Source organism: Thunnus albacares, chromosome 3 (assembly GCF_914725855.1).
Source record: "Thunnus albacares chromosome 3, fThuAlb1.1, whole genome shotgun sequence".
In the NCBI taxonomy this organism is placed as follows: domain Eukaryota; kingdom Metazoa; phylum Chordata; class Actinopteri; order Scombriformes; family Scombridae; genus Thunnus; species Thunnus albacares.
In genome coordinates this window covers 8492013-8504705 of record NC_058108.1, presented here as the reverse complement: position 1 = coordinate 8504705, position 12693 = coordinate 8492013, and the positions used below count along the sequence as shown (strand labels likewise).

The 12693-nt window shown below is 41.8% G+C and overlaps 1 protein-coding gene across 2 annotated transcripts in view; it reads right to left on the bottom strand.

Moving 5' to 3' along the window:
• The window catches only part of cnnm2b (cyclin and CBS domain divalent metal cation transport mediator 2b), a 43144-nt gene that overhangs the window by 1771 nt on the left and 28680 nt on the right, over nt 1-12693 (bottom strand). The window contains exons 3-7 of one of the 2 annotated variants that reach the window (XM_044346153.1): nt 9229-9366; nt 7417-7586; nt 5704-5797; nt 3832-3894; nt 1152-1330 (exon numbers count right to left, since the gene is read on the bottom strand). In XM_044346153.1, the coding sequence (XP_044202088.1) occupies nt 1152-1330; nt 3832-3894; nt 5704-5797; nt 7417-7586; nt 9229-9366 (644 nt within the window). The remainder of the gene's footprint in view (nt 1-1151; nt 1331-3831; nt 3895-5703; nt 5798-7416; nt 7587-9228; nt 9367-12693) is intronic. The other variant, XM_044346154.1, reaches the window with a different exon arrangement.

Genomic DNA, 12693 nt, shown 5'->3' with positions numbered 1-12693 from the left:
GCCAATAAGCAGAAGTGACATTGGTCTTTTTTTCCATCAGTTTAGCAATCCTTTAGAAAAGCCAGTTGAGTATTTCTGCAACTTAATAGAGTGGCCATTATACTTTCAAGAGGTGCTTTGAAAAAAGCATCTGAGTTTCAGTAAAGAGTTTTAGTGTCCAATCAGAGTTTGAATGGCTAAAAATGTTCCACCTTGAAGACAGATACAGTACAAAGCAAGACAGTGAACCATTGTTAATATACTGAAATACCACCTGAAGGCCCTGAGGATGAATAAAAGACATTAGACTTAGAAATAAAGTGATAAATTAATACATACATCAAATTATGAAGCAATTACAGTAATTGGACCATAAAATGATGGATTGACTAGTTCAAACATGATTCATTTCTGCCTTCTTCAAAGTCTCAGGGGTACACACTCATGCATAAAGAAAATCATGTAAGGTTTGAGCCAATGAGAGCTCCTTTACTACAGTGTGGCTCCACAGAGTGTCACATAAATCGATAAGTTAGGTTAACGGATGTCTACATGCAGAACCAGCTGGTTAGAACAAGAAACAAAACAAAGAGCTATCATTTAAATTTCTCTTTCAACTTTAAAAACCGAGACAGCAGAACAAAAACACTGTATTAAGATATTATTATTATTATTAAGGTATTATTAACTTAGAAAATTAATATGGCAAACTTGTGCTTTTACACATCCAGCAGACACAGAGCATTCATTTGGAGTCATGTTTCCGCCAATATTCACTCCACTTCATTGATTATTAGCTGCTAAACCTTTTCACTATGTTCACCAGCGGCATCGCTAACTTTGTCTGTCTGCTGTTTGCTGCTGACCAGGTAACACACTGTGGGTTTATTTAAGCTTTTTTTTTAATGAAAAAAGACATCTGGAAAGAAACAACATTGACGAGAACACTGAGAATGAACTAAACAGTTGCTGAAAGATGCTAAAACGCTCTGCAGAGCTGAGGGGAAGTGCAGAGTCAAGTGATAATTCTCTGTTGGTTTGTCTCTACAAGCGACCCCTTTCACATTACACATCAGTCATTTGATTCATTTTTTATATAAAAATGTTGATTAGTGCAGTTTTAAAGTTACCTGAGGATGTATAGATATGCTCACCTGTGTGTGTGTTCTCACCTTTATATACTGCAGGTCTGAGCGCGCTCTGACAGAGTAGTCAGGTACGTAGATCTGCAGGAAGGAGTTGAGCTGGTTGTTACTGCTGCCGAGAGTCGGGGTGATAGCGTCTATACGATCACTCCTGTTCAGAGAGTCAGAGTGGTTGAGTCCAAACGGCCGTGGAGGAGATTTATTCTCTGTAAGGAAGTGATGCAAGAGGAAGAGATTAAAACACATGAAAGACCAAGTCTAGATGAGGAGCAACAGGGATGTTGTGTTCCATCCAGTTCACGCTCATGGTTCACTTCTGTGTTGTAACAGACAAACTGATGCTGTCTTGTTGTAGGTTATTTCTCTTTGAGTAAAGGTGATGGCGGGAATTATGTTCTGAAATAAAAAGTTCTGCAGATTTTGTCTCATGATTGAAAAACTGTTTTATGTCTCTTTCACAACCTAAAGTGATAAAGACCAAACTACATCCAAAACTGCCCTCTTACAACAGCATAGACCTTCTGTCACAGTCAACTCTCTGCTTAAGTCATTATCAGTGAATCCTCTAGAGCTGTAATGATCAGTCAATTAACGATTAGTCGATAGAAAATTAACCTGCAATTATACTAATAATCAATTCATTGCTTAAGTCGTTTTAATTGTTTTCAAGCAGAGACATTTGATGACTCCAGGTTCTCAAATGCGAAAATTTGCTACTTTTCTTGGTATTTTCATTATACTAAATTGCATATTTTCAGGGTTTTCGAGTACATCACTTTGTATTCCAGGATACTGTGATGGACATTTTTCTGTTTTCTGATGTTTTGCAGTAAGTCAATAATGAAAATAAGCCTCACACTCCTCATGCTGGACTGTAATTTATGCTTTCTTCCTATGGACTGTCCAGTGTTGACATATCCACTAAAACACATGCACATGGCAAATGTGACAGATCAGGTCAGACAGAGAGAGAAGACTTCTTCCAGATCTAGTCTAGTCTGTAGATCTCCTACTGCTGAGCAAGAACAACTGCTTGTGATGACTTAGAGAACAAGCTGAAGGGTGTGAAGGGTTGATCTTATTTGGCTGTGAGAGTTTTGGCGCCACTTGACAGTCTTTGACATCTCCACTGCCCCAATGAGTCAGTAGAACTCTGGCTATTGATCCTGATGATGCTCTCTACAGTCTGAACCTGTGAAATGATGCTAATCATTTTACAGTAATTAGCATCATGCTAATCATTGGTGCTAATGCTAATCATCAGTTATGTGTACACTGCATTCTCTATCTGGATATATTTTTCAGGTCTGAATCGTGATGGGGGCTCTGATGACGGTGATGTGTCTGCACTCACTCGCTCGCTGCTCAGTAGCTTCAGCAGCCCTTCAGATCTTGTGTATTGGTGACATTTTTCCAGGTCAAGAGTTAGATATTAGCATGGGTGCTTGCTGTGATGCTATATGGAAATCTAATTTCTATAGAAAGTCTTTCAACGAAGGGAGTTTCATACTGAAGGCAATGAGTCGGTGGTCTCCAGTGATGCTGCTTCCTTCTATGTGCTACCACATAGAAGACCTGTTCTGTTTTTTTCTTTATTTTTAATTAAAGCCAGATTATGTTTTCCACTTCTTAAAGAAGCCTAGTGAAAATCACACACAACAAAGTGGAAACGGCTTGGCCAACGCTAATGCTACTACGCCGACTGGAATGTATGTAATCCCATGTTGGAATATGTGTGTGTGTGTGTGAGAGTGAGTGAGACGCACAAACTGTGAGTGTGTGTGTGTGTGCGCGGACCGAGCGCAGTGGGCCAAAGACCTGGCATGTGAACTCTTGCGGATTAGTACTCCACTTTCTAGGGGCCGCAGGGGCCAGGTCATTACAAAAAAAAAGGAAAAAAAAAAAAAAAAAAACAACAAAACAGCAGTGTGTGTCAAGAATACACACATAACGCATTTACATATGCGCCAGACACACATTCAAAGTGTGCGCAGCGGGGCACCGAGCTGGGTGAAAAAACACGTTAAGAGGTGCACTGTAGGTCACTGCTAAAGAGAGAAAGAGAGCGTGTTTGTTCAACTGCATTTCCGGATGCATGTGGGTGTGTTTGTGTGGAGTGTGGAGTGCGTGCGCTGGCTGTACATGTGCCTGTGCGTGCGAACATGTGTGTGCGTGTGCGCGTCTTTGTATGTGCGCACAGTGGTGTCCGGCAGGGGGCTGTAGCTGTAGGTCTTGTTTATGTAGTCAGAGGGTTAAAGGTTAGGGGAGAGGGGGGGCGGAGCCTGGGTCCACTGGGGCCTGCAGTCTCCAGCGCCATTCAGCCACTTGACTAATGGCTCAGGAGATGAGGGTGTTAAAGTCTCCGTCTGTTTTTTTTTTCCCCTCAGTGTTTTCCGCTCTCCTTTTTCTTTCACTCACAAACACACATGTCGCATTCAGGTGCAAACGGACTTTCAGTTGCACAGCCATCAACGCTCTCTTTGACACAGAGTCACGTGAAACAGTAAAAGTAATCATGCAGACGACGAGGACCAAACTGAACACTTACAGCATGTGGGTTAAAACTTTACAATCTACAGTGTAACTTTTCAATTCCAAAACAGTCATGCTTTTCAAAACTCTCATGTTGAATTAGTCGACGGGGTGATGTTAGTGAGGGATTAGATGTGAGGATGGGCGTATGTATAGACAGAAAAGGCCACTGTACCTGGAGATCCTGCTAATGATTCAGCCCTACTGACCACAAACGTACGAGACAGGGACAGAGGGACTTCAGGGGGGTAAGGGAGGGGAGAGAAAAGAAAGGGAGCAAAGGAGGAAGGAAAGAAGAGAAACGTTCCATCACAAGCGAGAAATCATTGATATATGTACACAAATAGTAAACTATCTGGGATTAACTCTGATAGATGAGCATCAGCAGCTGGTGCACAGATTATATCCATCTATTGTGAAGAATGGATGCACCAGCTACTGCCACTACATCATATCTTATCATAAGGGTTTGATTTGACTTCTGACAGCACATGAGAGGGAGGTTACTCTCCTGTTTCACCAGTAGGTGTCTCTCAGATCCCATCAGCCAAGTGAATCAGAGTAGTTGAGAAAAGCTGAGAATAGTTTATGAATGAACTGAGCGGATCACTAGGTGACGCTTTCTCATGATGTCACTGCAGGACAGCCACTGTTCCTCAACTCTTTAGTAGAAGAAATGTACACTTTTTGCTGGATTGGTGACACTATCTGATTACAAATTTCCTTCACTGCAGGGAAGGACAAAGTAAATGAAGACTAGAGGACAAGTCCTTTCCCAAGATGTAGGAGAAAGACAGAGCTGACACATGAGGCTGAATGAGGCTGATTTACAGAAACAAGACAAAGTAGATCTGTACTGCCTCCAAAAGGTTTTTGAATATATTAAATGTGTTTCTGGTTTAAAACCAAGCAATTTGTAATAATCCTAAAGTCAGAAAATATGAGGATATGAGGAGTATACTGTCAACTGTAAACTGATAATGTTTGAGACTTTTCTTTTTATAGAAATTAGCCAGATCTAATTGTAAATGGTCTATGTCTGGAACAAAGAGAGAAAACATGAACTTAGTCCATTTACCCACAAATAATGTTTCATTCTAACATGGGGTTTTTCACAGGTTAAACTGCATTTAAAGGATAAGAAATCATCAAACTTTTAAAGGATAAATCTGGTGGCTTCTATGTTTTTCTTGCTGTCAACAAATCACCCGAAAAGACCAAAACCACCAATGAATTGTATTTTAACGTGTATTGCTTGTGTATCCAAAGCCTGATATGGCTCATTCCTCTGTGTCATAAATAGTTTTTGTTGTCCTAAAACTATTAAAAATGCATCATTGAGCCACACTGTTGTACTGAGTGACATGTTTCTCACTGTAGTTTACCCACATATATCATCCTGTTGTCTTAAAGATCCTCTCCAGACATGTTTTTATGGTATTTAAAAATACCCTTTAAATAATATTTGTGTCTGGGATGGTTTTTCCATAAAAAAGGTTCAATCACTTAATTAAAATAACCTCTCCTTCTTGTCCCTCCTTGAAAAATTCAGAATCTGTGAATATACAAACATTGTTCATTTTAAAAGTTTAACTGCTGGACACAAGATGTCTCCTACTTCACTGTGAAGTTCATTCTCAGTGTTTGTGCACTGGAGGCTTCAGGTTTCCACATCACTCTTGTTTAAGTTGTATACTGGACCGTGATTGGCTCCAAACCAGTTGTGATGTCACAAAACAACCTTGTAGAGTCAAACTGCACATGCAACATTATGTGTAGTGAAGCTCAAACATCCAAGTGAAGAAACAAGAAGAAAAACACACTTCTGACATTAAAACTCACTATAAAATAGTCCCCAACAAATGTAATATATACTCCAGTTTGAGTATGTTTGTTAAATGTGTCTGGCTATTTTAGAAAATTAGAGGCAGACTAACACATTGTCGCCTGGGGTCGTTTCATAGGATTTGTTGACAATAAGAAAAATATAGAATATCTCCAGCCTTATCATTTATTAAACTGTATACACGACTGTCAGAGATCTTACCAGGTGATGCAGTCAGAGCCATCATCCCATAAAAGGAGAACGGTCCTGCTTCAAACTTCATCCCCTCTTTTCCCGCCTCCACTTCCACTTTCCCCTGTGAAAGCAAATCCAGAGATGACAAGGAAGCAACCATTATTTAAATAAGTTAAAACATATTACATTTCAAATGCAGCTCTGTCCACATGTTTATATTTCTGTGTATAATCATTATCACACCAATTAAGTTTCTAATTAACTTTAGATTGCACTGAAAGGCTCTTCAGGCATTAGTGTGTTATTGTTATTAGTGTATTATTGTGTCAGTATATTTCTGTCACCCTTTATATCCTGGATTTCCGCTCCAGCTGTGTGTGCTGCACTTACACTTTCATCTTTCATCCTTTTTCAAAATCTTTTGATTCTTTTCCTGCTCAAATATATTTATTCATCCTGCCCGTGTGTTTAGAACAAATCCACCCCCACTCCTCCCCCTTTTCTCTCCTTTTTACTACTTGTAGAAAATCCGTATTGTGTTTAATAGCTCCCAATCTGCTCCTAAGCCTGGTCTCAAGGGCAGTGACCCCACACTGCGTCCCACCTGGACCTCTTTTGATCCAGGGCCATTACACATTCACTCAGTGGACTGACAGGGGAAATATACAAAGTATATGCACATTTAAAATGTTCCAATTGCAATCTAAAAACTGCTTCTAGCTACATGTACTGTATGTTTTGTACATGTAGTAAGTTCAAACATTTTTTTTTTTACATTTAGTAACCCAATAAACTGCCAACATAACCTGCTAATACAACCTAATAAATGCTACTTGCAGCTGAAAAAAAGCAGAGATCACATGACTTTGCTTCAAGTTGGTTTCAAATTTGATTTAAAAAAGTGTTGACTTAAATCCAGCGATTCGAGACTTCTCTTATCTCGAGCCTCAAAAGTTGAAAGACTGGATATATCCTGTAAGACCAAAGAGGAAGATTCCTGGTTGACACCAGCAGCATATTCCCAAACAGAGCAGACAGTCAGGCCAGTTATCAAACTGTAAGAGTGCTCGAAGGTCAATGGCACTTGTTTTGATCTGAATAATAATAATGATGATCTGTATCAATGAGAAAGGAATGGAGAGAAAATGAGAGGGGAATGGGTACGCCACTGCTAATACTACTATCATTCTGGATTCTTGTATGTAACCACAATGTGAGCATACTTTAACATGTTGTATCTCATAGACCAGACATTTGTCTTACTAATGAGCTGTTTATTTATGGCATTATTGGTTGCTTTAATCCAAACTGACCTACAGTGCAGTCATACCATACATACCTTTTTAGGGTGCGTGGGCCCTGTGGGAACAAACCTCTGCAGAGCGGCTTTGTTAAATCGATGGCTACTGGCTAATAGCTTGTAGTCCTAGTAATAACATTTTCCTGTCTTAAATGTGTTTAGTGTAATATGTGGAGTACTGTAGTTAAGTCGAGTGCGGATTTAACACAGAATCTAGGAGGACAAAAACAAGAATTTGGAGATACAGTAAGGATAAGTGTATTTCACATATGTTGTATATCCATTTTGGGGGAAAAATGTACACATGCAAGTATAAGTTTCTTAATCTAAAATAGCAAACATTCTTTAGTAAGTGAGATAAATTAAATTTGGGCTGTAACTCTTTTTAAAGTCCTGGTTCAGGGTCTTGGTTCTTGAGTTCCTTTGGAACATCTACACACCTGCAGAATGAGGATGAAATAATCCACCGGCTTGTTCCTGTGGAAGAGGTAGTGCTCTGCTGCCCGCTTGTTCTTCTCATCATATTTCAGGTCCTGGATGACGTTGGGGTGCTTCAACAAGCGCAGCAGAATCTTCTCTGACATTTGCACTGGTGCGAATGGCTCGACCTCTGCAGAGACAGACAGAGAGAGGGAGACTGTGAGGAGGACAAAATATGAATTTTAATACTGTTATTATTGGTCGGTGTACACACCTATACATATATATCTGCAATAAGCTGATGTCATCCAACGTATCTTGGCCTTGGCTCCAGAATAATTACAATGAACACTTTTTATATACTTTTTACAGATATTTTTAAGACTGAACATCTAATCGACACAATGTACCTCATGCAGGAACCACTTGTATGAACAGATTTGTTCTGAAGTGGCGAGTACGAGAGAATGTCACATTCACCAATTTTCTTGTACTTGAAAATTTTCTCTCATTATTATATTTATATTCTGCTCACCATTGTCATCGCTAGCCAATTTCCTGAGAGGTCGACAATGGTTTTTCATTTATGATTTTGTTGGCCACTTATAGTTCGCTAGTTAGGAAAGTTCAGCTGCCTTTAGGGTCATAGTGCAGGTCACTGTCCAAGTTAACATCCTCTGTTGCACCCAACAGTGCAACATCACCTGCTGTATATGTTAATATTTTCTTGTCTACTATCTGTGTGACCGTCAAGCGGTACAGTGTTAGCAACAAATTTAAGCTAGAGAAGTTTAGCATAAAAATACAAAAATCTTCTTGCATGAGGCCTGATTTATTTCTCCATACTGTCATTTTAGTGCTGTTATTTCTGTCAGCTCTGTAGTGCATGTCTAAAATAATCATTAGTTGCATCCCTGGTTTAAACTTCTGCTGCATCAGTCTGAGTGAACTAAAATATAAACCTGATCAGAAACTCGTTCATAACTTTAAACGATGCATCAAGAGTGTGACTGGTCTGCCTCAACCACCTAATGGGCCAATCAGCTCCTTCAACTCAGCGGCGGTGATATGTGTCAGCTGGCTGCTGGCTCCACCACCAGGAACTAAACTCCCTAATAGCCTTTAGAGGAACTTAATCAACGCTTAGCTGCTCGGTCAAAGTTCTAAAGCAAATCCACCTGCAATGAGGCATAGTCAACTGCTGCTGCTGTAGTAGTACTTGGATATTCCACTGCCTGCTCAGAAATCCATTTCCCAAGGGAAAGCGGGGGAAATATTTCACATTTTACACTAAGTATGTCGACTTGTGTGAGAACCCCGATCATAGGCCAAAAATGCTGGACGTGATGTCACTGAGGAACGAGTGTAAGCAAACAGGGTGGTGTTTTTAAAGCTGTGAGCTAAGATCACAACATGTAACCTTCAGTGCATGACACGCAAGCAAATAGACGCCTGCGTTTTCTTTTTTTTAAACTTTTTTTGTATCTGCAGTCTGCACAGACATCCCGTGCGGTGCTCCCGAGAGGCCTTCCACCTCTTCACAAACACACACACACAAACATGCATACCAACACGCTTGTTGTGAGTCCTCACACAACTCATTCCCTCACACACAACAGATACTCATTCTACACACATACTCACTCCTCCTTACACCCACTTGCCCAAAACTCAAAGCGCATACGAGCACAGGCGCGCGCACGCACACACACACACACGCACACACACAAACACACACACACACACACACACACACATACACATACACTTTCCCCACAGTGAGGGGCTGAGGGCACACTGGGGGAAGTCAAGCAGCAACGCAGTCCACTTGCCTGTTGCTAGGAAACGCAGGGTAGCCAGCAGAAGCTGAGGTGATATTTTAACCTTCATTTCATTGTCGGTAGGCTTGAAGGCCGAGAAATCCTGCTTCCTTTCCCGATGGGTGATTTTCTTCTTCGTCTTGTTGTCAGCTGAGGAGGGAAAATGAAAGTTGGGCGTAAGACAAAACTTTTTCTGCAACAGGAAAAGGTCAATTCATGACACTGCACAGATACTGAGCTAGTCGTCCCAGGTCATAGGGTGACTAAACTTGAGTTACCCAAAGCTTATTGCTTTTTCCGGAAACATAGCTGTGGCGTCTTTCTCAGAACTAAAGGAGAGCTATAGGGGGCTACACTGTTAGCTTACCACATTCTTAGCATTACTTAAAGCCATATGTATTAGGGCAACAAATAGACTGGCACGTACTCCATGTCTGTAGGCCTTATTGATACCGTTAGGGTGTAACAGTACAGTGTGATAGATGGTTTGGTGTGATACATGATGCAAGGTTCACAGTTTGATAGTGATGACTCTTTTAACAAGTTATTATTTATTCATCTCTGCATGTAAAATGTGGAAAAACCTTTCATCATTCTTACTTAAAAAATAGTTTTATGTTATAGATTTTGGTGTATAAAAGAAATTAAAGAATCTCTTAAATGAAAAATATAAAGCTTTTTTTTTTAAAGCAGATCTTTATATACATAGGACTGAAGAGTAAAAACTGTCCTCAAAATGTAGCTGGAATAATATTCTCTAAACAACTCACTTGGCTACAAACCCCAACAGAAACATTGTCATAAAAACTAATCCTACATTTCTGGAGTAGGATGAGGACATTCTTTAAACTTCTATCATTGATATCTTTATATAAACGACAGATCAAAGGACTACTAACGTCAAAGCTGTTGTTTATAGTGACAAACCCACTGTAAATTAGTTTTAGCATCTTTCAGCTTATTGTTTCGGTTTTACAGCCTATAACTTTACTGTTTTGGTTCACTCTGACCAGAGTCATTTCCAGCACAAAGCTGTAAAAATCAAATGCATGCTACTTTTCCAACACAGCAAACATTAAACAAGGCAAAGTTAGCAACTAGCTCCAGAAAATCATGGAGCATTTAGCAGCTAAAGAGCCAGTTATTTTTCTCTTCCTTTCTGGAGACCAGACCAGAGCTACAATATTAGTGGACCTACATTTGTCAGATGGACACAAATAAATTTCAAGTGAATGCTAATGTTGCACCATGTCTGCTGAATGTGTAAATGAGCAACGGTTTACTAAAAGGTTTTGGTTGCCCCCAAATGGCCAAAAATTTACTGTAGGTTTAGGCTTGTCAACAGCACTTGACCTCTGATATTTTAGTGTTAATGGATGAAATTTAAAGCAGTATTAATCTATTTTTTGGCCACTTGAGGGCAGCAGATCGGGCAACATTGACACATATCATACAGCATATTATAAGTTATGGCCTTGTCAGCATTCATTTGCTAAATTTTCCATTATGTTCAATTTTGTTCAGTGGATTTATCAGAGCTCTTTCTCTGAAAACAGTTTCCTGCTGCTGCTGGAAACAATGTTGATGAAAGCAGAGTTTAAGGGCTGAAAAACCAAAACATTGTCCTGAAAGACTCTCAAATTCTCTGTAGAGCTGAGAGGAACGAAGGTTACAATATTGTAACCCTTGTTCTATAAGCAGAGGTGGAGCCCTCTACTGGACTATATGGTTAATACTCTCCTCCAATCACATGCATGCACATAAGGCAGGGCTTCGCTGTTGCTCCCATCCAGGTAGAGGGCTTCGCCTGTGCTTATAGAACTAGGGTTACAATATCACAACCTTCGTTCTATCTCCAAACGGCGGTCCAGGGCTATCCTGATTACTGACAGCCACTCTTGTTTCTCTCTCCAGCAGAGGAGGAATGAGATGAAGAAGAGGAAAGGTGTAAAGCAGCCTCCTTGGCCATGGCGCATGAGCAAACATGTCCAGCCCCAAGGGTGGATCATCTTGCAGCATTAGGGAGAACAAGAGCAGACAGTGGGTGTTGTTCTGACTGGCGAACAGGTCCACCTCTGCTTTCCCAAACCAGTTCTGAACCCGCTGCACCACCATGGGGTGCAGCCTCCACTCGTCTGCCAGAGGTTAGTGCCCTTGTTTTCTGGACCCAGAATGTGGAGGGTTCTCAGAGACAGGAGATGTTCTGAAGCCCACAACAACAAGTTCTCTGCCATCCTCAACAGGGCTGCGGATAAAACAGGAAGTGTTGAAGAACCAAGAGCACCGCTTGAAGTTTGAAGAGGTTGATGTGTCGGTTTTCCCCTGAAGGCCACACACTACCTATCCCAGACAGGTGCCCCTCATGCTGTCAGGGACGCATCTGTGAACATGACTATGTAGGAGGTCACTCGATCCAACAGTGTCCCTGTCAACAGATGCTGTGGGGACCCCCAATAATGCAGGTCTTCCTGTACTGATGGGGGAACGTTCACCACATGGTGCTTGTGCCTCTTGGGACTTAAGTGCAGGCTGACAAACCACCTTTGCAGGTGCAGCATATGCAGGAGCCCCAGTGGAGCTGTTGAACATAGCCCTCGCCAATGTGATGCTTCCTCCCACTGATAGCCATTTTGGCGCCACAGTCTCTGCCCATGCGCAGGACTTCTGTGGGGGTCTGCTGACGTTTTCATCCCGGCATGGTTCAGGTGTTGTGGTGCCTCTGTTGAGGTGGTCTGGAAGGTGGTTCATCTCCTCTCTGGCTAGAAGAGGGGGCGAGCGGCAGATGATGGCTCAGCTGTGCCTTCTCCTCTTCCAGCCTCTTAAAGCACTGAGTGACAGAGAAGAGGGACCCGAAAAGCCTGTCCAGACCTATGGGAGCTCCCAGGAGGACTTCTCTGTCCTCCTAGTAGCTCCTCTACTCTGTAGGGTAGTGAGTCCCAGCCACACGTGACATGAGCCCACTGTGGCAAGCGACATCACACACCCTGCAGCAGTAGCAGCTCCCTGAATCAAGTTATTCATATGGCCGATGGTGCGACCCGGAAATTCAACCTGTTCCACTGTGAGGGGGGGTGTCTGGTGGCATATTAGCTGCAGCGACGCCCAATACTCCCAGGTTGTTAGCTGCTTGGCCAGCTGGAAAATTTTCTCAATGTGTTCCAGCATGTCCCTGTCCTGCACCAGCAGAGGTAGCGGCTTCATGCTCGCTGACCAGCCAGTTGAGTGAGGAATCAGGAGGGCTGCAAGGGCCTCTTCCAGGGGGGGCATACCAGGACAGCCTGTCTCCATGTGGCCCTGCACTCTCAGGAAGGAAATCAGTCCCGCAACTGGTGACTTTGTTTTCAGTGACTCCTTCCAGGATGCTTCGACACACTCCCAAATGTCTGGGAGAGGAGGAGAAACAAAGGCTGATTGAGCCGGATGATCTAGCCATTAAAGCCTTCATGTAGCCAGCTAACCGGTTAGGGGGTAAGTGGG